This window comes from Anabas testudineus, chromosome 12 (genome assembly GCF_900324465.2).
Source record: "Anabas testudineus chromosome 12, fAnaTes1.2, whole genome shotgun sequence".
Classification (NCBI taxonomy): Eukaryota; Metazoa; Chordata; class Actinopteri; order Anabantiformes; family Anabantidae; genus Anabas; species Anabas testudineus.
In genome coordinates this window covers 17,382,494-17,409,735 of record NC_046621.1, presented here as the reverse complement: position 1 = coordinate 17,409,735, position 27,242 = coordinate 17,382,494, and the positions used below count along the sequence as shown (strand labels likewise).

Below are 27,242 nucleotides of genomic sequence, written 5' to 3'. Positions count from 1 at the left end.
CCCACATACGCGGCAGCAGAGATCCTGTCCACTACAGACACACACATCCATAACTCTCTGAAGCATGACAGCAAGGTTGGCTTACTCCCTGGGGGCTTTTCATTTACTGCCCAACATAATGCCACATCCCCAAACCCCCTCCCTATCACAAACACACACACACACACACACACCTCCTTATTGGCTATTATCTGGGCTGTCTGAGCCTGTGTTGATACCTAATGAAGGGCCACGGTTGCCATTTCTCAGCTGACGGTCACCATGACTACACGAGAAGAGGAGGAGGTGGAGGAGGAAAATGGAAGGGGTGCAGGGGGCATATTTAAAAGACGCAAGAGTGAAATCTGATGGAGAGAGTAAGAGAAGAGGAGGAGGAGGAGGAGGAGAGGTGGTTGAATGCAAAATCAGATTTGACGGCTTTGTCTTTACTGCTTGTTTAAGAAAATAGACAAAGCATTTTCCTCAAGTGACAACACATTAATAAAGACGGAAGAAGACAACGGGTTCCAATCCACTGTCTATAGAGTGGCTTTTTAACTTGAATTTATTTAAGACTGTAGTAAGATTTATGTAAGCTCCACCCCACCAGCTCCCTCTCCAGTGACAGTCACCATTTCTTTCTGATTTGTAATCAGCCTCACCTGACGGACGGTTTGTCCTTTACCTCAAAGACATAATTGCATTTTGAGAGGGACAAATGACACAAGGGCCAGATTAATCACAACACTAAACTCATTTCTGAAAGACAGTTGTAAGGTGGGAGGGGGTGTTGGGCAGCGGTACTTCACACTGTTTCCAAACAGGAGTGCACGTCTCCAGCAATGAGATGTGGCAGGGCTAATACTGCACGCACACTGTGGCCTAATGAGAAGACGTTCAGGTCAGGATGATGAGACACCTGTCAGCCTCGGCAGAAATCTGCAACTCTGAACAGCAGTGTGTGTGTGTGTGTGTGTGTGTGTGTGTGTGTGTGTGTGTGTGTGTGTGTGTGGGTGGGTGTGTGTGTGTCTGGTAACTTTTCAAATAAAGCACTTTACAATATGTTATTATTGAGGATATTTAGAAATCACAGCTTGTGACTTTTTTCAAATAGATTTCAGTATGTATGTATGTATCAGATTTAAATATGTTAACATAGAGAGGTGCTATCAATGCCTCCTGTGATGTCGAACTCACAGAAATGTACTGCAAGGGTATTTGTAGTGTTGCCATAGACAGTGGTAAAACAGCATAGCAGAACATTTTGTAGTTTTATATTAATTAATATGACAACAATGCTGATTTCCAACTCACTTCCCATGGTTCTTTATACAACTTTATACATTACACTTTCCTATATTCACTTATTTCTATGTGTAGTTGAAAACCTCATCCAGATGATGTCATCTTGTTTTGTTCATTCTATGAAGGTTGAAGTCTAAGTCTTTTCGTTTTGCTCTTCCAAACATCTTCCAGATTACATCATCTAAGCTGAAGCAGCCCTTCAGATAATGTCATCAGGGTGCTTTCTGGTTCAATTCTTTGCAGACTAACATTGTACACAGAACAGAACTATAAGTTCCAGATTGAACTACCCCTACTTTGACTCCTGTTTATTTGGTACAGCTTACTTCTCTGACCACACAGTTATTGATGGATCCTTCTCACAGCTCAGACACAGTATGAATGGATTGATAGTTATTAGGGAAGTAACTAACATTGTCAGCTCTTGAATTAGACATTGAGTTGTCTTAAAGTCAAATACGTGAAAATCATTGATGAGCTCAAGCATTCATGCCATCCTGTAAGACATGAAAACAATAACAGCCAAACATACATACATACTGTACATACACTAATAGATGAATATAAAAATATGACTAAATAAACTTTTGAAGACCTCAGCAAACCGAGTATAAGTGAAGATGAGGAGGATAAACCTTTGACATGAATACAGCTGCTCTCCACTGCAAGCATTTGCCATTTTACAGCGTTGTTTATCTATACATACGTAAGCCTTTGCGTCACTGTGAAACTGACAGGTGCACGGGGAGTGTGTGTGATGGCAGTGGGCTGAAGAAAAGAGCATGTGATTTTAGATGGCAGCAAGGAAGCCCATCAAACACACACACACACACACACACACAATAGGCCACAGCGGGGCCTTCCTTAGGCTAAGTGGCGTTAACCTCTTTCTCTCATGGGGCCCAGACAAAAGCCCCCAAGGAGCACTAATAATCACCTCTCTAGCTGCCCCCTCCCCCTCCACCACAACACTCCAGCTCCAGGCTTTATATCAGGCCTCACAGTTTAGCATCAGATGGGGAAATTCTCCATTTTGTGGAAATTTCCAATATAATTTGCATAAAAACACAAAATAATGTCTGAAAATAAGAGAAAATAAAACTTGAATCTTGAATCTCTCTATTTTCAAATCCCTTTTTAATTCACATGCTTAGGTGCTGGTCACAGCAGGAGAATAAACAGACCTTTTTTTGGTAGGGTCTTGCTGGACCTGGTCCCTCAGTTCTATCTGCATACATTTTAAATTAAGTTTAATTAACTAAATGTTACAGAAAGATTGTGGCCAGGGTAAAAATAATGCCTGGCTATCTTCTTTGTTGTTTCCCCTGTGATATCATATGACCTCACACTTTGTTACTGAAAGAAAATGGACCATCATTCCAACAATAAAGGTTTTTGTATAAAATTCTGTCTTTGTGTACTATAGGAATTGTGTAGTAAAGAGCCTGAAGTTTTAGAAAAAAAATATATGTGGAAGACTGACACCTTATATATTATATATAAGGTGTATATTATGTATGTGAACTGCAGTTATACTTATTTAAGCTACAGTTTGACCTACCTGGTCGCAACCTGAACCTGAACCTAAACATGATCATTTCTGACCAAACCGTCGGGTATCAAAAGGTTCAGTTGGGTTTGTTTATGCACCCTCCACTTGAGATTCATATATTTGTGTATATACAGTATCTTTTATGTCTTTATTGAAAACCCGTAATCCTGAACCCTTGATGTCAAACACTTTAGAAATTCACCAGTCTACAGTTCTACAGTTTAACAATCTACAAACAGAGACACTTTGGGACTGTGGCTACTCTACCAAGAAGTGGACAGCCAGTCAAAATGACCCCAAGAGCACAACAAACATTCATTAATGAGGTAAAGAAGCAACTCAGAGAGACAGAAAGATTTGAAGGCATCATTGGAACTGGCTAACATCTGTGTTCATGAGTTTACAGTACATAAAACATTGAACAAGCAGGGTGTCTATGACAGGACACCACAAAGGAAGATATAGTTAAAAAGAACATTGCTGCACGCCTGAAGTTTGCCAATCAGCACATTGACACTCCACAGCAGTATTAGCAAAATGTTTTGTGCACTGATCAAACTACATTGGACTATTTGAAAAAACACACTCATCTGGCATAAAAAGGGCACAGCATATCATCATGAAAACATCATCCCAATCATAAAGTATGGTGGAGGAAACAGCATGATTTGCCACTGCTTTGGTTAAGGTTACTGCTGCCAAGAGAGGGTCAACCAGTAATTAATTCCGAGGGTTCACACACTATTTAGACTAGGACTGTGAGTGTTTCTTGGTTGTTTTTTGGTCAATTATTTTAGGCACATCATATTTGGTAATACTCTTGACTTGATCAGATGATACATTCATGCAGAAAACCATGAAATTCATAACATCACAAATGGAGGTTCACTTATTTTTAATTGCCAGTATTAAAGCTTACATCACTACATTTATTGCCTCCATTCTACGTGTTTATGTGAGAGTGTGTGGGTGCAGATAGTATATTGGTGGTAGTCTGTGTAGAAATATCCTGGATGATGTATGAAGCCTACTGTGTGGGGGCAGCATTGAAGTAGGAGTCACTGGTGTGTAATGACACATACGCTGCGCCTTGATTTGCTCATTTTCAATCCTCCATTCTTTTTTTTTTTATCATGAAACAATACATCTGATTCCTCTATCTGTCCTTCATGCCCTCTGTGAACAGGAAAGCAGCAGAAAAAGGGAGTGCACAGATTACAATGTGTATCGCTGCAGCTTAAAGTGATTTTTATAATGACTAGCTTCAAAAACTCAGGTTATCTTTAAATCATTACATATTGTAAAGCTGCATTCATTAAAATAAAATTGAAAAAAAAAATGGGTATGAGAGAGACAGAGAAGTAATGGGAATGGGCAGGAGTGGAGAGTGGGGCAGTGGGGGAGGTGACAGTGTAGGATCTGGAGGGAGGGAGATAACGGAGCTCTCTCTTTCTGAGTTGTCTTGTGAGTGGCGTGTCACAGTGAGCGACTGGCCGGCAGAGATAGGGCCGGGGCCCATCGCCCCTAATCTGCTCTGCAAACACACATGCACACACTCGAATCCACAAAGCACACCTTATCAATGATCACATTTACTCAGGCGAGGTGTTCATCAAAACCTGCATGCTCACTCTTAATCCAACTACGCCGTATTGGACAAAATGAGCTTTGTATCTGTGAATGTGTCTGTGTAAATTAGTGCAGGCAGAAGGTACAGTAAAGCTCTGGTGCAAGATGCTGTCCTGCCCACCAAGAGCAATTTGGAATTTAGAATTTTTATTTCTTTTTACACCCAGTTTATCTGACTGCATCACCTGCACTAGTTGTTTTTGTCCGCCAAACCAAATATGTTATAGGAAGAGCATTCAACATTTGCCTTGACAGGAAATGGAAAATAATAATGAAACTATTGCATATTTTAAAAACATAAATAAAAATAGGCTGTCGGGCAGAGTGTCACTGTGATTTCAATCACTTTGGTATCAACTTCTAACAACAGACCTTCTGTTCTAGTGATCTGTTCTTTTCAATGATCTAGTACTGAAGTGGGAAATGACAGATTCCAGGCTAGACTAGACCACTGTGAAGCAGAATAGACGAAGTCTAAATGGAGAGCTGCGTGACTCTTACTAGGGAGAGGTGACAGTAATGAAGTCAGACCGGGATACATGGACTTCCTTAAAAATGAGAACTAACTAAGAACCACTGCCCTACATATGGGAACGTCCTCCCATACATACACACTGACACAAACACAGAGCTTCAAAAGGCTCATAACTGCCTCAGCCTATGAAAGCAACTAGGGGACAGAGGTGGAGCACTGATTACAGACATTTGACATTTGGGCCAATTTGGTTCTTTGGACCATGTGCTTCAACCAGTAGCAAACAAACCTACCACAAAACAAACACACCTACTCTGTCCCCAACTAAGAAGACAATGGAAGCACAACCTCAAAACTATGAAACCATAAGCAACCCAGACCTCCTTTGCCACACACACACACACACACACACACTTACGCACTCAGCCCTGCGGAATCAGGACATGCAGATAAAGCCTGGACAGCATCATCCGCTGCCACTGCTCCCTGACTGCTGGGCCACGACACCAGATGAAGCCACTGATACAGTCCACAGAGGTCCGCTGAGGACAGAATAATGTGAGCATAAAGAAGTGGGGTTGTATTGCAATGACAGCAGCAGACACTGTCAGTGTCTGTCATATTCGGCAGAGAAGCAGAAGTCAAACTGAGGAGCTGGGGCCGCCTGCGTATTTGTAAATTCAACAAAAATACATAATAAATGAACACAAAAGACATTAATTAGATATTGTCCTCAAAAAGACCATGTGAATACAATAGAAGGCAATTAAATTTATAGACTATAAAAGAATCAGAAGAAAAGAAAGAATAGAAGAAAATACTAAAACAGTGTTTTAACCCTTTATCCAACCCACAAATAAGACATCAAATTTAGTAACTCCTTACCTTGTAAAGTCTACTGTTACTGTTTGGATGAGTTTTAAGGTGAGCCACCCTACAATGAGGCTAATTGAAGCGTTTCTCCGTCTGCATTTCTACTACAGGATCCATGGCAAACATTTCTAGGTGGTCAACAAGGTGCAACCCATAAATGTAATCACGTACCGTCCACAGTGCCAGGGCACCCACTGTGCATGTGCCAAAAACTAGACACTTGTTTTATGCATCAAAGGATGAACTGTTTATTTTGACATCCTTAACACTCGTGTGGAACATGCCCACACATAGCATTAGTATAAAGAGTAGCATCGAGCAAGTACACGTCTGCTGGAGGAAAAGTTGTAGCCATAAATTGGCTTTAAGCTCCCAGGCAAATTTAGATCCTTGTGATTACTTTTAGAGCCCAGTATTGTGTGTTGTCAGTCTGTACTGAGCTGTTTTCAGACGTGCACTGCAACTCAGAATGTAGGTATGACATGACAGAGGAGATGTATGTGAGAAGGCAAATGTCTGGAGCAATTGGACCGAACATTGTCCTCTTCCCTAGTCCACATAATGCCCAATGAGTCCATGTGTGAATAGGGTATTGCTAATTCACACTGACCAACTGGGTCTGTTTGTGGTTCTGTTTTTCTGTTCTACCTCTTCTTCACCGTAATCAAAGCACGAGCCAGTGTCTCTGCAGTGTACTGTACTCTGTAAAGCCACATTCAGCCTGAGGGCAAGTTGTCTGCATACACAATATGATATGTGTCAGGACAAACAGAGACAAACACATGTGCCCAGTGCAGTCAGCACTTGGTAAGACACTGGAGATGCTTGAAGGTGAAAGGAGATTCATTGCTGTAGTTCCATTAGTTCATTGCAAGGACCCAAGGGATGAAAACTGGTTTGCCTCCATGCTGCTGCTGCAGGGTAAACAAGGTGGCTCCTACAAATGTTATTTTGAACATAGTAGAAAATTTGGTTAAGCCCTGGGCTCTTAATGCAGCCATGTCTCACCTCTAGCCTCAGTTTGCTTCATGTCAGCGTAAAAACAGCCTAAAACAGCAGAGAGAATTTGTTTTTCTAAGCTAAAGAAAAAGCTCAAAGGACGTATCCACTCAAAACCAAGGTGACAACGAGACCGGATTTCAATCATTTAAAACTCTCTTAAAGAGAGGTCCAGCAATCATGGGAGGATCCCTCTCACCCCTCCAGTGCTTGTGTAGCCATGTAAACTGTTATCTGAGTAGTATTTTTATCTTTTTTAGAGCATAAACTGCTCCACTGAAAGCACCGGACCAAAATATATCTACAGAAAATAGAGAATTGAATCAAGTAAACCCAGTTCGAACTAATGCATTCATACTTGTTTGGGAAAATTACCTGATCATTATAATACAATTTCAAACTAGTTAGTTTTACACTAATTGCATTTATTTAATTTAAATTGTGAAATAATTACTAACTAATTATTTATTAATTAGAGAGCTGTAATTTGCTAGGTTACCACACTTTTGTATGTGTCAGCTTCCAATGTTAGTTACACCTATACTCATAGAAGCTGGTGTTACAACATGTAACCAGTGTCATTTCAACTGCTCGTATCCATAAATGTATCCATGTATATATATATATATATATATATGTATATGTATATGATCAATAGATAAAAGCAGACAGATGCTACTGTTGTTAAGTATGAGTTCTGAATGTTCTCTCGTCTCACGTGCTCCTGTAGGTTATCTATAGGTTATCAATGAATGACTTACACACATCTAACTACAAGAAGCAAGAAGCAGAAAACCCCCAGCAGACGTTTGCTTTATTTATTTGCCACGAAGACTGCGGATATGAGTCAGAAAGGGGCCACCTCCTGCTTGATCATGTTCCAAGAAGGACACAGAGACTTTATGTATGCGTGAGTGTGTGTAGATTTGGAAAAGGTCCCAGACTTGGCCAGTTTTAGTTCTCATGTTCACACCGTATTACCTCATCAACCGTGACACACACCCACGGCAGAGCAACAGTACAGGTGCCGGGGCCAACACAGCATATCTTTCTACCAACACACATCAAACAAACAGACAGGCCAAGCCAACATCACAGTCTACTAACCTGACACACAACAGGACAGCAGGGCGCGAGTGTGTCAGCCAACACACTATAGGTTATTTACTGGACATTATCTTTTATTTGAATGTGAGTTTGGGGATTTCGTACCTTTAGTGCATTTTTTTCTTTTGCCATTGTTTAAAGTCAGATTCCTTCTGCAGCACAGTCATTGACATTCTTACCCTACTAGTGTCTTACCTATAGCAACATACCTCTATCTGGAAAAAGCCACTTCATCAAAAAACATGGAGAGCCTCCCTCTAGAAATGAGTGCCATTATTGAACTCAGGAGAGTGCAGAAGAAGAAATCTCCCTTTTCAATGCTGGGGGGTAAACAGAAAGGCACAAGGCAAGCCATGTGTTTCTATTTCCCAAAAGAAAGCGAAAATATGCAGCAAGCCTTCAACACATCATTATATGACATCTATATCTACATATATACATTTTATGTATAAGATATTTTATATAATATAATATGAGTATTGTGGTCACAAATAATTAGTTTGTCTGAAAAGGTTTGTCTTGGTGCTCGATGACAGTCACTTATATCTAAATGGGTTAATTCATTATAGAGGAAACTGCCTATGGGGTCTAGTATCATGTGAGACAAGTTGTGGTCACAACTATGGTTCAGTAGGGCACCTTTGGTAACATAATAATTACCCACTATTTGTTCCATAACTTTACTTCTTGTCATTGTGCACAGTCAGATTTCTTCTGATTTCTTCTACTTTTTACACTTCTTACACTTCTAGTGTCTTGGGAGAATTGTATAGAGTAATGAGTTTATTAGTATTGATCCCACTACCTGCACAGCTCCTGCAGTAGTAGACAGTGGCAGCAGACAAAGTTGTACACTAGCTGGTGAATGTGGTGATTCATTTAACAGCTAAAGGCACAGATACTTTTCTCAGAAGGAGCCTCGTATTAGGTAGAGACAATAACAGCACTAAAAGCTTTGCTACTTAGAGAGGACAGTAATTACCCTTAGCTGTAAAAGGTCACCTGTCAGGAAAAATGTCAACATAGGTTGCTTCAAGAGTTGAACAAATGACTAATGCTGTTGTGGGTGGGGGTGGTTATTAATACCGCATTATATACTATAGTACTGCAATATGTGTCTAAAGTTTTTCAGACTGATCACACAGAGAATAAGACTTCACAGATTTTGATGTGTCAAAGTTGGTGCCTGACTGTAATAAGCATTATGCATGAGACAAATTGAAATTCTCTTATCTGAACCTATAAATGTTAAAAAGCTTTGTGGGCTCGGTGCATAGCCCTGAGGTATGTCATAAAAAAGCTAATCTAATTTCCAATAACAGTACACAGCGCAAATGTTTTCCTCTCCTATTTAGGCCGCTTTAGGAAAATATACGCAGCTGAATTATGCTGACAGGGAATTACATAAGACAAGGTAATCTAAGAGGGAGATCAATCAGTGATAGGCATTCTTCACCTCCTACATATGTTCAGCCAGCCTGATGTGGTGTGTATATCCGCTTAGCTTTCCTACCATCTGATAGCACCAACGTTTTAATTTGCTGAAATATAATATTGAAAGATGAAGGTGACCTTCAACGCTGAAACTGCTGCTTTCCTAGTTTTTCCTCCTCATCTCACAGTTTCCGAAGTGATAATTCCTCTCTAGGGTCAAACACTTTAGATAGGAGCCAGTCAGTCAGTCGAACATGGAGAATATCAAAGAGCAAGGCAATACCAAAGCAGTTCTCTCCTCAGAACGGCCCCATTTCTCCGTCATAACTTCATGATTGCTGCATTTATAGTTGACTAAAAGCGACTGGATGATTGTTGGAACTCAGCCATGTGGAACAATGGAAAAAGCTGAGTATATGAATGTGTATGTATATATATGTGGGAAGGCACCCTGTGACTGTCAAGGACTGAGCAAAGAAGAAAATCTATGCAAAACCTATACAGGTGCATTGACAGAGTAGGTGGCAGATTTCACTCTCTGCTGACCACACCCTCAGTGGGAATGAGCTATAGCTGAAAGACATCAGCATATGTCCCTTTTTCGTTCTTGCTGACAACTGAAGGTTGAATTGAATACATTTTTATCTCTTTACTGGTCCAATCGCCGTCTCCTAAATAATATGGAGATAAATCTCTATCCAGGCAGGTCTATAACAGCCTTATTTAAAAAAAAGTCTGTTATAAACTGGTGAATACACTGGGGCACGTTTTATGCAGCACTGATCAAACTGGGGAGCGTTATGTAATTCCACACTACTTATCCGACAAGCCTCTCGGCAGATACATAATAGATGCAGAGCAAATATGTGGATCAACTATGGAACGATAATGAATCCATTTCTTAGAGCACATCAAAGCTTTTCTAAGTGGAGCTGTTGCAGCCAGAAAATAGTGAGGATGTGGGTACATGCCATGGGCTGGTTACACTGCACTGAAGATGGCGGCTTTGGTTGAAAAAGTCAGAAATGCTTCGAGTGTCGTTGACTTAGTAATCTACAGTATGTTATGCTGACTTTCTTAGCTTCATTTTGTGAGGACGGTCCAACTTCTGGCGATTAATAAGCTACTTCAAACAGAGCCATTCTTTTATGCACATGATAACATAATATATCCTAACCTACATATCATAACAGTTAGATTTATTAATACTAATATATTAAGTGTTAATGCATTTTCAATGTGCCGCTTATGTTAATTATGAACTGTAATAGAAAACAATGCAGTTGCGTTCACATTTCATATAAAACAAATCACTTATACGAAAATGTATTTTTATGAGACATGCTTGCTTTTACATATGCTACACACAGATTTATTTTAGCACATCATGACATGTCCAACTTATAAATGTATGACGTAGGGTGACTTTAGGTGCTGCCAGTGGGCTCTTTATTTCTTTATAGCTGCTCCCTACACAATCATAAAAGCTCATTTGCTTTAAATGTGGCCAGCTTGACCGGGATTCAGTGCTGTATAGTCCTCGACGACTGAAGGCCATTAAAAGCCCATTAAAACATCTTTTCATTCTGGACAAAGCGTTAGCTATACATAGACACACAGTTAAACAAGCGCAGGTTTGTGCATGAGTGAACGCGAACAAAATGTAAATGAAAATGAGCGTCTACGTACACTAAAGATACACACACATATGAAAATACACACAACTCAGTGCTATTATCCCTCTGGATATTTGAAACAAGGCAGGTCCTTTGTTCCTGCCTGTCTCGTTTTCTATTTATCTCTTTTAAAGTGTGAGGACTGTTGCATCTTTGACATGAAGCACTGGAGGGAAAACTTTGGAGCCCACAGGGTGACGACTTGAAGGAATTTGAGTCAATCCCTGATGACTGATTACAGATATTTGCATTTCCAGGATGGCAGGAAATAGGAGTTGTTTCACCTGTGGGGAACTCACGTGGATGGCATACATGCTTGCATTCAGTGTATAGTGCAGTTTCTGTAACCTATTAACTGTATAGTGTGAAAAAATGAGCAGACTGATTTAAATTTAAAATAGTTACTGTGTGAGATGAGAGGTAAAATAAAACTAAATTAAAGTAAAAAAAAACATAATTAATAGTCAAGGTAGATTGAGAGATGATGGATTAAAGGGAGACAGAGAGGTGTTTGGGGTAAGAGAAAAAAAAAACGAAAGAGGGGGCGGTGGTGGTGGTGGGTGCAAGAGCTGGAGCCCAAAGTGGGAAAGATGAATGATGGAGTCTAAATGAAATGTCATTCCCAGTAATGGGAAAAAGCCCCTGCCAGAAAGCAGGTCACTTAAATTGCAAAAGATATACTTAAGCAGTGTTGCCTGGAGCACAGTGCGCTTGACAAAACTGTTAATATTAACTTTCCAACATCAAAATGAATAGGGGGGGGGGTGGCAGAGGAAGAGGAAAGGAAGGAAAATAAAATGCGTCGGTCTACAACCTGGCTGGACTGGTAAGAGCATGGGCCGATACAATGCTCCTGGGCGAGGCTCATACACACGCACACTGCAAACAGACACCTTTTCAGATGTACATGCATATCATGTGTCATGCGTTTATACATACTGTTCTGCAGCAGCAAAACAAATTGAGTCTGGCAGCTGGACATTGTTTCTCAGGAGTCAGTTTTGTTTTCCTTTCAATGACCATTTTTGAATACGTTTGTTGACTTAAATAGTCACGTCCGCTATAAGTAAATAAATTAATTCATCCTCCAAACGTGCATTATGGGCAGACTTTTCCTTTGAAATACACACACTGCCACTGGCAACAATCAATAGGAGGAGGATGAAATGCACTTCCATTTAATTAAGATAACCAGGGCATTCTCACTCATAATCTCTACCTCTTTCTTCAATCTCTCCCTCCCTCCATCTTTATTTCTGTGCCGCTGCCCATGTCATTCCCCCTCTGGGGGGTGGGGATGGGGAGGGGGCACGGCGGGGAATGTTGTCAGTAAGAATCTGGATTTAATCGTTTCCCACATCGACGCCATGTTTTTCTTCCCCTGAAGCATTTTCTCACTCCCCCACAGCCTCCTCTTTCAAACGTCGTCTGGGGACCGTTCCGTGGCTTGAAATGTGTTTGCTCTCGGGGAAATTGGACTATTGGGGTTGACATCTTCAGCTGAACTGTATGCATCGACAATGCAGCAGTGCTCCGCTGGATTGCTTTCAGTGACTCTTTGTGGGAAAAAGCTCAGAGCGCCACTTTGGCTTGTAAAGACTGGGATTTTTGATATCATAGACCAAAGATGTGGAAAAAAGAAAAATATTTTAACCTCCACTCTTAATGGAGGAGTGGGATTTACAACTGCAACCAGCACTGCCAACTAAAAGTCAGTTGGTAGAGTAGGTTCTAACTAAGTTTCGAGGGTCAGAAATCCACCAGTTCTTCATGATGACAGAGTCTGAGCTCAGAGTCTCCTGGTACATAAATTACGTGTGTGGTTTTAAATGTGGGTCATGTTATTTCTGGTTGTACCTGGATAAAGAGATGGAGTGGACCCTGCTATAGAAGCACTTGAGGCCCTCAGGTCAACACACATGGAGAGCAGAGCAGTGCACACACAGTGATGCCTGCAGAAACACAGTCCCAGGAAACAGTGCTGAGATCTGTGTGCCTGTGTGTGTGTGTGTGTGTGTGTGTGTGTGTGTGTGTGTGTGTGTGTGTGTGTGTGTGTGTGTGTGTGTGTGTGTGTGTGTGTGTGTGCGCGTGTGTGTGTGTGCTTTATTTACCAACCTCAGATTTAGTGAGTGACAAATGACCAGAAATCACAAGAACCGGTGTGAAAATCTCTCCCAACTTCTACAGAGTTTCAGATGATGTACAGACATTCTCACATTATCCTGAAGAATGTTTTGATACACTTGGGAATTCATCTTCCCCTAAATCCCTGCATGCTGGCCAGACCCTGATTGGTCAAAGTGTTTTCCATTTGTTAGATTGGCTGTGTCTCTGTCTCCAGCTCACACATCAGTGGTCACATTTAAGTTAGTATAAGTTGGTGACATTTTCACAGACTGAAAAGAGGATGATGGATTCCCGACCTTCAAACAAAACATTTGCACGTTTCCAGTACCGATACTGGTAGCTACAGCACAGTGACATATTATATATGACAGATTAATAGGTGATAGGACCCTGCACATTGTATGTTGGAAACACTTGTTAGGTGATTTTTAGTGTCCTGCAAACACCATCACAATCATAGAATGAACAAATACACAAGCTGGGGGTGTTATTCTGCGTCTTCCACAGACACTAGCAAACTAAATTCTAAAAGGACTTTACACATTACTCATAAGCTCCCTTTCCTATTTTAATCCTAAATGCCATACATAGTTTTTCCACATCTCTGTGTTTGCATTGCTGGGTACTATCTACAGTACGTAAACAGGCTCGCGAGGCTCAAACACTAGATTTATCATCTAGGAAAGTGAAATTTTAGTAAGTGCTGTCAATCTCAAGAATAGCGACAAGCAATGCATTGTGCTTCAAAATATCATTAAAACAGTCTGTTCAGTGGAGATAACATTATGCGGTGCTGTCCTGCTCATACTGTATACACAGTGTTTCTCTCCTTTGTAAAAGACTCATAGGCTCCGACTCTCCTACTCACTCTTACCTGTGACTTCTGTAAATGTCTTTATTTCCCATCTGTGGTTTTCTACCAGTCTCCTTCGTTTCACTCCAGACTTCCACACTCAAAATTTGTATGTAAAGAGCTAAAAAGAGTTTAGGTGGGACTGAACTCTTACTTAAAATCATAATGTTTGTTTACCTGGATAAAAGTATTGTAATTTATTTGTAGTGAGTAGTGCTGCCCCTTCTTTTGGCCACACCAGGGTGGTTTTGGTCTCACTACGGCCTCCACTTCAGGGCAGACTCTTAATGTTACAATGTCATATGTAGTTTACTCCACAATAAGGAACAATATGCATTCATTCCTCATTTATCACCTACTACCTGCTCATTACAGGTTAATGGACTATTTCATCACTAGATGCGAGACTACATCGTGCACCAAGTCTAAACATATTTACTTCCGTCAAATACAAAAGACAAGACAAGACAAAAACACGGGGAGAACTACACGTAAAATCAGTTTGGTAACATTTTATAGAATAACCATGCATAGGGTCTTAATTTCTACGCTGACGACACAGCTCTTCCTGTTCTTTCCAACGGATGACTTCTCTGTCTCGTCACGGATCTCTGCCTGGATGAGAGAAAGGTATCTTCAGCTCAACCTCTCCAAGACAGAGAAGACTTTCCAGTCAGACCTTCAATACAACACAATGTGAGCATCAACATGGGGTCTGCAGTTTTGGTCCCCACTAAGTCTGCCTGGGAGTGGTCATTAATGATCAACTGAGCTTTACTGACCACATCTCTGTTTCAAGGGCATGCAGATTTGCCCTCATCAACATCAACATCAGAAAGATCAGACCCTACCTTTCGGACGATACAACACAACTCATTGTGCAGGTTCTGGATATACTGTATCTCGTCTCAACTACTGCAGCATCAAACCCCTCCAGATGATCCAAAATGTAGCGGCACATCTCATCACACGTTACACCACTCTTTAGAGCTCTGCACTGGCTTCCTGTAGCTGCCCACATCAGGTTCAAAGTTCTGACCACTATAATCTTAACCAACATTATTTAGTGCCTCTAATTAAAGTCTCTTTCTAGCATTTGTATTTCCAGATAAATGCAAATATGATACAGTACTGGGAGCCTACAGTATTTATCCCTTTCTCAGTTGCTGGTTACAGAAATAACTCTTGCTCCAAGCACTTTGATTGAGGCTCAACTGTTACTGATAACTAAACAGAGTCCAAAATTCTCAACAGCCAAATTGTACAGTACAATCTTTCTAGGCATATTGGCACAGCCAGTGTTATACAATAATAACTGGCATGGCTGATAATAGCTTCCCACAGATATAGCAGGATAAGGGTAGTTTGTGCATAATTAACAATTTCCATCCCAAAGTTTATCCATTATTTTTACACTGTAAAACGACTTATTTCTTAGTAAGCGTGTAAGCAAACTCATAATCTACAATGATTATTACTGTAATATATTTATATTAACACTAACAGTGTTCAATATGTTTATGCTTTCAAACTTTCTAATTAATGCTGGAACTGGCCTCGAAACATGTTGGCCAAGCTTTAAATGAAATAGGCTTTTACCTGGGAACAAGCTTGACTGATTGCTGATTAATATTGGGTATCTGCCAATACAGAGAACGACCTAATAGTTACATTTACCTAAATAATACCCTCCCAAGTTTGGAAGGGTTACACGCTGAGAATTCCCAGTGCTCATCATCTCCTGATTATCAGCTTCTCCTCAAGGTTACCAGGAGTACACAGTGGTGCATTAATCCTGATTATCTAATTAGCATACTCCTGCATAATGTAGCCACAATTCATTACCCATTGAGTGAGTTCATTGCTGCTCTCCAGGAAACATCGATCTCCTCAATACACAACACAAAACAACACAACACAGCTACACACACCAGTTCTCATATACATTATACAAAAGTACAGAAATAAAAGAGGCAGATAGAATATGAAGAGAATTCAGAATTTGATTGATTCATTTTAGAATTATTATTTTTCCAAAAGCAAAGCAACTGATTCTAATTATCTGTAATCATCTGCCTAAACAACCTTTGTCTTATTAACCATTAACCATTCAGCCATATTAAGAATCATAGTTTGAATTCTCTAACAGTCAGAACGGTTACACTAACTGTGCCTGATTATTTATTTTACCACTAACTAACTGAAGCTCAAATCACCTGTGCTAAAACTGGTTTCAATGTTTGTCCCAACTACTAACAGGAAGATAAAACATAGCTGCAAGAGGTTCTGATGGAGCTTGGAGAGACCTTAAACAAGTTGAAACCTACAACACTGGACAAACCACACATAAGCCAACTGGTCAGTTAGTTGTCTGGTTGTAGACAAACATGTTAATCTAGTCAGTCACTGCACTACAACACTGCTTTATACACTTGAGACAATTTGGGATGTGAGTGAACTTTATAGGTCTAATTAATTTACTCCAATCCAGTATTCTCCAATCATAGTAACTCTGATAAATGCCAACCCTTTGATTTGCAACGTGGTGTCAGGCAGGGTGATCCCCTTTTTCAGGTCTTCTTTGCTTCAGAGCCTCTTGAAGAAGCAATAAGCGAGCGTTCAGATATCCAAGCTGTGAAACTTGTTACTGAAGAGGGTCCTGTGTACCTGTTGTAACCTGCTGATTATTTGTTGATTTGCCTATCTGATCCAGCTGTTTCAGTTCCTAATCGTCTGAATCTTTTGGTAAACTATCAGGTTAACTCAGACAAAGGTGAATTTATTCCTCCCAGGAACAATATTGATCCCATTTTCTTGGCATTTCTACCATTTTAAATGAGTTACTAGACATTTTACATTCTAACCTCAGATGTAAGATCTCTAGAAACCACAAGCATCTATTGATTGTTAAATTTCTTGGATAAGAAAGACAAACTCAAACCTACAATTAGTAGATGGAGGTTGCTTTCCTTTTCACTTACTGCCTGTATCAACATTATCAAAATGGTCCCACTGCCAAGGTTCTTATGTCTTTGCCAAAATCTTCCTATACACCTACCCTTGTCTTTTTAAAGGACCCGGATTCAATTAACTCACATTTGTTTATGGCAAACATACCCCCTTGCATCTCTAAAGCCCATTTACAAATTGATGAGAAAGCTGGGAGCCTTGGCATCAGTGTATTCAAACATTAATGCTGGGCTGCAAATGCAACTCTCTCACCCACTCTTATGGGCAGTGGGGACCCCTCAATGACTCAGCCACCCCACACATGGTTTCAAATATAATCTATGAAAGTCTAAGAACCCTCCTATATAGTATTTCTGTTCATAGAGCACCATCTTCTTGTAAGTTAATTAGTAATAAGTGTGTTCTAAGAAATGTATTAATAATCCTATCTTAAATAAACAGAATTGGACAAGGACACAGACTCTTATGTTTGATTTGTATGTTGTACGCTTGTTATGGTTCAAAAAAAGATTTATGATAACATCTAAAAACAAAACACCAACAAGTTCCAAATCAGGTTCCTAGTCAAGACCAGTAAGTGCCAAGTCAAGTCCAACAAGTCTTCAGAAAGCTTCTGGTGCTTATTGTTACACATGCTTTGTGTTTCCAGCACAGTGCCTAGAAAATAAATGATCATTGGTGAGTCTTAGTTCTGCATGAGTGGTGGCAGGAAATAAAGTCCACTCTGGATTGTCTGAATCCTCTTTATGGTACTGCAGGTTTACACCTTATTACCTTATTACCAGCTGGTATAATGTGTCATTGAATCTGTATTTTAATGTGATAATGTGATGGTGTGTAAAAAACTCTACAGTCATCAGATAACTTATGACATGAGTCTGACTCTTGTTCAAGCTGTTGCAATTGTGTTTTGTTTCGCACATCAATAGTGCACGTCACATGATTACAAAATTACACTTTATGTATATAACTCAGGTTTCCTGAAAGAAAGTGCAGTCCTGGGGAATAACTCTATATTTTCAGGTGATGTGCAGATCGACTGAAAGGAAACACCCACTCGCTTGCTGCGAATACTCCAGACTATTACCTACTGTATTTACACGTGGGCTCACGTGGACAGTGCACAGACGTTGTGGGGCTTGGAACCTAAACTCTACTGACTGGTATAACAGAACCTGCAGCTAAGAAATAGATGGGAAACAGTAGACATGGGACGACTTGGAGTTTATCAGCACTGTGCTCTTTCTGTTTCGTCTGGGTCTGTTGTTTTTGTTGCCACTGCTGTTTGTTGCCATATGATCCCTGCTAGCACAGGGCACAGCACAGTATGGCACTGCATGAACAGCTCGGATGTGAATAACTTGCCAAGAGTAGGTTTGATCACATGACAAGGTGTCAGTGTGTGTATTTTCTACATCCCTTCTGTTATATTTAGACTATATGTTAATATTATGGACAGTGATCTATATATGTAGAGTTAAAGGAGTTTACTGTATCCACGTGCATATGTGAATACTGATTTACACAAATTATCCCCTTACATCTATAAACATTTATCATATCCATCAATAAAGGATATACACACTGTTACTGCTACATATTGGATATTTGTGAGTGATATGGTCCATGATTCAAACTCTACAAGAGAGAGACTTTCTGCAGTCGTTTATGGCCCCTGTCTTCTAATTAATACAAAGCTGTATACTCTACTATTCTTACATAATCATGACTTTGTCAAATCAAAAACTCACAGGTTCATTCCCACTAACATTTTAGTTATTACCCAATTATTCATATGGACACATTTAGTTCTCACCTCTTGATCCATTATTGAAGACTGGCACTTTGTTGACTTGGAAACAGACAATCTGAAGTCATGCTACCTGCTTTGTGTCTTCTCTCTCCTGTAGTTGTGTTTCCTCCTCTCTGTCTCCCTCTCTCTGTACTTTTCTGCAGGTATCCTCGGCCTTGGAGAGTGCTTTACTGGCCCTACTGACCCGCCCAGTGTTTTTGCTGTTTTTTGTTGCCTGCTGTTCTTTTCTCTCTCCTCTTTCCACTCACCCCAACCGGTTGAGGCAGATGGCCGCTCCAACTCTTAAACCTTAAACTTAAAAGTGTCTTGAGATGTTGAGATAAAATTTACATTTAAACGACGCTTATACAGCGCTTCAGTCTAAAGTACAAAGGTAGGCGGTGTAGCGGGGATCTGCTAAGGACCCCTATGGGTTGCAAGCTGGATTCAAACCCCGTCTCCCAATGGAAGTTTTAATTAAATAGACATGCTAATGGGGATCTTCTTAAATTTTTGTCAGAAGGGTTATTATTTCAAAAAAAGCCATTTCAAACAGATTTTATTTTTCTCTGAACCTTATCTTATTGTAAGCACAATGCGTATGGGGGGGGAGCCTCCAGGCACACCCATCCATCCACCCTCCTCTGTCACTGATGCTAGGCTATCCCCGCCCTCAATGTCTGGCTCACTTGCCAGCAACTCAGTCAAGCGCAGAAAACGCAACTGTCCATGGACCACCACCACACCCCTCCCCCCAGTTACCACCAACCCCCAACATGTCTGTCCTTCTCTACTCTAAAACCACCATGACCTTCATGAGTCCAGTCATGATAAGGTCCTCTGGATTTTGCTATTCTTTTTAACATAGTATTGGATTAACCCCCCTAGTGTTGGTCCACATGTAAAATTGCACTGTAACAATGATAAATTAGCAAATCTGTGTGAGTTCTATGCACAAAAAATAAAAGGTACATAAATAATCATTCATATTAGTCTTTATCACTGATGATGGTTTTACTTTTAACCACAGTGGTACCATCAGTTTAGAAACTATTAGACTGTACTGGCAGATTCCACAAAAACTTGTATCTTGTATCAGCAGTCTGAGGAGAAGTGCTTTTTAAATTCCATGACAACTGCTGATGATAATGAGGCCCCTCCAGCGGCTGAAGTACTTCTTCAGACCAAAGGAAAGTTAGGTAATGCAGTACTTAGAGTGCACATTAAGAGGACACGGGCGTGTGATTGGGTCAAAAAGCCTGGACTATCTCGCAGGAGAATAAGTGTGAAATGTTGTCTTGTGAAGTGTGAAATGACTTTTCAACGATGTAAACCATTTGTTTCAATTACTGTAAATCATGACAACAGCCATGTAACATTAAGGAAGTACTCCTTTTAACCCTAACCACCTAACTACAATCTTTTTACTAACCCTAATCATGGTGTTCTTGTGCCTAATCCCAACCGAGTTATTATTGTTTATCAACATAAACAAAGGTTGATGGGTTATATTACTATTACTATTACTATTACTAGTACTAGTACTGCAAATAGAGTGAAATAAGTGCATGTGACAGCTCTACTAACAGTGCTTACCCAACCAGTCTTGCACAGTGAATTTGATATGTACCAATATAACAAAGCACCATATTAAAAATAAAACAAAGGTGAGGCTCAATGTTGACATTAAATCCAGGAAGGCCAGTTTAAAGAGCATCCATGAGTATTAATGCTTATCAGTGGCCAGAAGACTGCATAGCACAGTGCTTTGATAATGACCAGGTAAAGTGACCTGTGTTGGCACTCCACCAACAATCATAGGCACATTTAAACTAAAATAAATAATAAAACATAAACATAAATAGATAATAAAGCAAATAAAAATGGAAACTGCTGTTTAATTTAGAAAGAGGGCAGAGAGGTCAAGAAAAGGCAAAAAGGAGCAAAGAGTATAGAGAAAGAGAACGAAAGTGAGTGAAAATGAGAAGACAAATGGAGACTACAGACAAAGAGGGAGACTGGTGTTAAAGAAGAGAGAGAAAAATAATCTAACCCGAAGACATAAAACATTCTCTGGTTCAGCTCTTGACAGTAAAATATGACTCCTTGATGTTGGAGACACAGTTTCCTATTTCCCTCCGTCTTTTTCTATCTGCCTCGCTGCCACCAGTGAGCCTCCATGCAAAAAAGAGCCAGAATGGAGCTTCTTGTCTGACTAACAGGAGGCGACAGGGAGCCTGATGCCTAATAATGTCTACCATCTCGCTCAGAGATTAGACACAGCAAAAACTGAGAGAGACAGGTGGTGAGGGGAGAGGAACCTCCAGGAGCTTACACAAGCTTGTTTCTGTGAATGGGAGACGCGATTATGGATGTACACAGCGGGCAGCAACCAATCACAGCTTCTGAAGATCCCAACACATACTCCTGCACTGTAGCACCTGACGGGACGCATGAATTCAAAATGTTCATGCTAATGGAATATAAAAAAGTGACTTGAAATTATAACAGAAAATGTAGTATTCTAAAGTAAATATATATATATATATATTTTTACCTCTGCATGATTGGCTTGATTGAAAGCTTGCACAAGCATATTGGAATGTAATCTAAATATAAGACTAATTAACTTTTCCTAATGCCACTATGTTTAATGGATTTGCTAAAATAAAAAAAAAATAAAAAACTGTCCGGCCGTTGCTGCATCAGCCAATCATAGAAATGAGCGATACTTTACTGAGGAGGAGGGTGTTGAAGCTCGTTCTTGTGAAAACTGATCCACAGCAACTGTTCATTTTGCATCATAAAACCGCACACATTAAGAAGACACAAAACCACACTCTGTTTTTTTTTTTTTTTCGCTCCTCCTTCAAAATAAGATTGGCTTAATTACTTAATCCAAACACCCTTGGTGAAAAACCATTACAGAAGACACATTGAACACAGACAAGTAAACACATTAAAGCATCAAACACATTACACTGCACTGCTCCTGAACACTCACAGAGCAAGCGTCGCTTTTCAGAGAGGCGGAAAAGGAAAGATTTCGAAAAAGCTGTACCTTTACTTTTAGCTAGAAGAGCAGGAGGAGGCGTAGACAGAACAAAGGATCCACAGCCAAGAGAGCCCAGACGGGGAGGGAGAAGAAGAGGAAATGTGAGTTCATATTCCAGCGGACATCAAACATATCAATGTATACAGTGTATGAATACATGTCAGCACGTTCAATGGATGCATGGTAGCAACTGCAATCCAATAGCACATCACAAAACACTTGACACATGCAACCGCGTCACTTAGAGGAGAACATCTGAATACCACACAACTGCCCTACAGAGGCACGGAGCCAGGTAAACTGCATAGCACCATTTCTCATTTTTAATCTGTGTGGTCCACTATATGAAGCATTCGGCTTTTAAGTAATCAACATTAATCTGACGACTACTCCATCAGTTGCAGTTCCGGTCCAGGCCAGTACTGTGTCTACCTACTGAAGAGAAAAAATGATTTCTTCTAATATGTACTGTATTCCATAAGTATTCATCCTGTGTGTTTTGCTAGTGTATGTGTGTAAGGCTGAGGAGAAAGTTCTTCTCCTGTTACTGGTCGGTGGAGTGGAGTGACTGAGTTGCACATTTATTTGGCATATGTTTTTACACCAGATGCCCTTCCGGTCAGAAGCCTCCTTCTGTATTTTAACCCCAGCCTGGGGTATATCCTGGACAGCTTGAGAGTTCTGTGTCTTTTCCAGGGACACTTCAATATATGGCTTGGAGCCTCATGCCGCCAACAACTGACCACTCTACCCACTGACCTGCTGCTACACCGGCTAACTTGAACACTTACTGGCACCATGATAGGAGGACTCCAGAGGGGACGTCTCCTTGGTGATGTCACGGTCATTCATTTAACAATAAGGTGTTTTACAGACCACGGACTCATCCTCTGAGACCACCCCAAGACAGTGGATTTGTTTTGATTGAAAATGTGGTTTGTGCATTCTGTCTTTGTAGGGCAGTACAGCAGAAAAGTAAAATCACATTCCAAATCTGAATATAATCAATCTTGGCAAGAAGAATATGTGAACCTTTTGGAATTTCATAATTTTCTGCATTTATTTGTCATAAAATCTGATCTGATCTTTATCTAAGTCAAGAGTATTAAGAATTATAATGTGGCTAAAATAATAACACACAAAAAAATTTGATCTTTCATGTCTTTATTCAGAATAACCATAAAAACCTCATAGTGCTAGTTAGCTCGGTCATATTCTTTGAATGTCTCGTGTGTGGCTCTCTTCAAGTCATTCCATAGCATCTCTACTGAGTTGAGGTCTGGGTTTCTGACTTGTGTGACTTAGTGTTCAATGTTTTACCTACTGTGTACTGAACACAGATGTTAACCAGTTCCAATGAAGCCTTCAAATCTTTGTCTGTAACTCAGAGTTGCTCTTTACCTGTTTGTTGTGCTCTTGGAGTCATTTTGACTGGCCACTGCCCACTTCTTGGTAGAGTATTGTTTGTCTAACTGCAGACTGGGGAATTTCTAAAATCTTTGACATCACTTTGTAATGCTTTCCAGCTTTGTGTTGAGGTCATTATTCAAAGGGTTCACATACTTTTTCTTGCCACTGTAAATATAACCATGCAGTTCCATGTGTATTCAGCATCATACAGCAGCATGCAGCTCCACACTAGAAACACACATAAACCGAAGACATGGTTGAGAAGAGGCAAAGAGAGGCATACCTTGTTCTGCCATCATATGTGCAAGGCCTTGAGTGGATAAGAAAGGGATAGGAGAAAAAAGGGAAGGAGCAAAAGAGAAAAGAGAACACTTGGATTCAATACTCATTGGTATTGTGATGTTACATGTTTTTCCCAGGAGGGAAAGCATGACATCAAAACACACTGACAGGTGTCAAAGCTTCCCATGACTGAGAAGGAGGCTTCCTCATAAGACATACCAGCATGTCAGTAGAAGTAAACGCATGCTCAAACCTCATCTCCACCTAAAGCTCTATAACAGGCCTCACTTACCTGAAACCTTACATTAAACCTGATAAAACGGACTTTTCCCCCCATAAGTCAAGTGATCTGGCAAAAATATTGTGTTGTTTCACATGTTTCATATAATAGAGTTGTTTTTTTCCACAATTTTCCCCAAACTTTTAAGGTTTAAGGATTTAGATTTGATTTGGATAGACACTCTAACACAGCTGGCATTCTAATACGTCAGATGTTATATTATGTTATATCAATTTCTTTTGCCCACTCTTTACAGCTTATTTTAGTACCCAGTGTGAAAACCAAATTTAGACAAAAATTAAATTGTGAAATTACCCCACATTAAAATCAACATTAAACACCAAATGGCAGGAAAAACAAGGCAAATTATGACCTTTTGATAAACATTAGCATGCTGCCAACTCCTCCAGCCTACAGCGCAGAGCTATTTTTATTATCACTGGCTTTTCATGTTCTCTGTCAAAACATGGATGGAACGAGTTCTATTAATGTTGCATTGACAAAGAGTCTATGTCTTTCAAAACAAATTTACTATATGTGCCAATTACTGCACATACAGCCTTATACACATCTAGACCACAATGGAGAAATGAATATCAGTTTAAGCCAGTTCACCAGTTCCCTATAAATACTATATAGTACTATCTATACTCTGTTATGCAATATTCCAGCCTGTCTGGAAACAGGCTCTACAAGTCTACAAATTGCAAAAGTTCAGTTTTTCCCAAGTCAAACTCACCTGGTGTATTGCTGTTGACCTCTGGAATAAAAGGAGACAGAGAAAACAAGCAAACAAACAGAGCATTAGAAACACTCATATTACTTGCATGTTGATGTCATGCAAATGATTATACCCTTCACATTCCATGCAGATGGCTGGCAGTGGGCACAACCATGTGCATGTTCTTTAAGATGGAGAAGAATTAGCAACGAGGAGATAAAGCAGCAACGTTTGGTTTCAATTAGATAAAATTCAGAGAGAAATCTCCATTATGAAGAGAAAAGCATCTCTTCCCCTCACATACTGACATACAGACACACACTCACACAATCATATACACATGTAGCTCTGCCTGACACCTCCCAGTTAAGTCACATTACTGCATTTTATCAGCATCTGAAGGTGTTGTTGCTAAGTTTCATACACAAAACCAATATAAATGAAAGCATATGACCTACAGCACCATACTGATTAGTGTATTAATCAACTGCCTCTGTGGAACGGGAGATACATAGTTGAAGCTAAGGGGTCAATAATAGAATCCAGGATTCTCCTGAAGACAATGAATATCCAAAATAAAGCCATACTAGTCTTGCAAAACTAGTTATACCTTCTGGGAAAAAAGGGTCAGGGTAAGGTAGGATAATGTCATGTGTCATCAGCATAGAATAGAAATGTTCTAATTTTCATTACTTAAATCCATTTTAAAAATTGAGAAACTAGGCTAAATATATTCATGTTTAACATGTATTATAACTATATATTACAGAAGGATTTATAACACTGATTAAATGATTTAATGAAGGTAATTGGAGAACATTTTTTTAATGTGTGAATGTATGAGACAAATTAGAAGAGAGAGAGAAAAAGAGAGAGTTTGCGAGATGCGTCTGAGTTGAAACAAAACTTTACGATAAGAAAAGGTTGTCAAGCAAAAACAAAACTGTTACTATGACTAGTATTCATTTACAGTAATTTATCATTTATTAAGACCTAAACTTTGAACTTTGCTCAGATGCCAAGCTTAACTGATAATCATGCTTCAAAGTGAAGTAATATAATGATATACCATTTATTTCCTTTCCAATCTAATACCAAGTTAAACCTACATTAATATGATATGATGATGACTATGATAATTGGAAGTGTAGTTAAAATACACCTTTACGTTAAATGTAATATGAGAATCAATTTCTGAACGGTTAAACATTCAAAAAATCAGGGAGCTACAAAAACCATCAGTGTTCATCTTCTTGGTACCATGAATACTGATGACATTTCTTGTTGACATGGAAGTTAAGAAGCTATCTTGACAAATAATGGACATGTCAGGGATTTCTAAGAGAGACAATGCTCATAATCAAAATCTCTATTCTTCTATGATGACTCAGATATATGTGGTTTTATCCAATTAGGAGTCACAGAGATGAAGTAGCTGGAAAATGAATTAAAACGTAATTGAGTTGAGATGCATTAAATGTTTTAGTGGGGACTAATTGGGCATGTTAGGGTATTAATGTGAATGCAAGCAGATGGAAGTCAATCAGATATGCATTAGATATTAATTCACTTTTGTCAGCTGTTCTCCAACACTGAAAGAGTTGGTCAACTGGTCATTTGGGCGTGTGTGTCTGTGTTCGTGTTAGTGTGTGTGGGTGTGAATGCATGTTTGGATAATCTCACTAAAGCTTCAATTCCTTTGTGTGCCTTCCAAAGCAGTTGATTTAGTTGAGATTTCCATTGCATTGAACTCCACACTCAAATACCAACAGAAGAGGAACACTCTTGACAGAAGGAGATTAAAGCAGATTAAGTGTGTATGTGCAGCAACACACACAGATATGGGTGTGTGCGTGTGCGTGTGTGTGTGTGTGTGTGTGTGTAGGGTAGACAGAAACACAGCGAGACTCAGAAAGTGAAAGGAAGGACCATGTGTAGTTTCCTCTCATGAACTTGTCGTTCGAGCTGTGTCATCGTGCCAAACTGTTAAACAGTGGAAAGAAATGACACGAAATGGTCACGAAACGTGTTCTGATCTTCACCAAGACCGTCACCAAACCCAACACGATATATCTAAGCTAATAGAAGACACACAGTCATGCTCTTTCATTTCTTTATTGAACACAACCATTAAACGTACAGAGTGATTTCATATTCTATGATTTATTTTGAGCTTAGGCAAAGAAAAATACTTTTTACAACAAACTATGTTCACTGTTAATATGAGATTTACTTTAGTCTTTTGCTAATACTCTATTCCACCATATGGCACTGACTCAACTTGACTCTACTCATTTTTTTTTTATTTTTACATTGGGCAAAATTTGTGGTACTTTTTCAATATCACCTCCGTTGAGGTTCTAAGCAAGCTGAGGAGATACCAAAAGGTGACATGAAACACTGCCGACTACTGACGCTCATACTCTGTGAAGTATTTCCCAAACGACAATTTTTTAGCAGCCTTTCATCTTGCTTCCTTAAGTTTCTTTTGAAATCAAATTTGCCTACTTATTGTAATAAACTGTCACATATCAAAAAATCAAGAGTGGCATTCCTTCAATATCCAACATTGTTGCTGTGTGTGACGGCAGTTTCACAGCTTTCACAGCAGTCCCTGCTACTAAAATCAAAGCAAGTAGAGCTGAGTTGAGTTGAGGCGTCACCATGTGATTTTGCTTTTTGTTTTACGTGGATGTTCACTATCAGGACACAGAGTTGTTGTG

General features: G+C 39.7%; 1 protein-coding gene across 4 annotated transcripts in view; it reads right to left on the bottom strand.

The window, feature by feature from the left end:
* nrxn3a (neurexin 3a) overlaps nt 1–27,242 on the bottom strand; it is a 125,001-nt gene that overhangs the window by 80,322 nt on the left and 17,437 nt on the right. For all 4 annotated transcript variants that reach the window (XR_003298632.1, XM_033326282.1, XM_026356426.1 and 1 more), the window contains exons 3-5: nt 24,538–24,558; nt 23,520–23,546; nt 21,833–21,844 (exon numbers count right to left, since the gene is read on the bottom strand). Coding sequence is in view for 3 of the 4 variants with exons in the window: in XM_033326282.1 (XP_033182173.1) it covers nt 21,833–21,844; nt 23,520–23,546; nt 24,538–24,558 (60 nt within the window). In the remaining variant the exon portion in view is untranslated. The remainder of the gene's footprint in view (nt 1–21,832; nt 21,845–23,519; nt 23,547–24,537; nt 24,559–27,242) is intronic.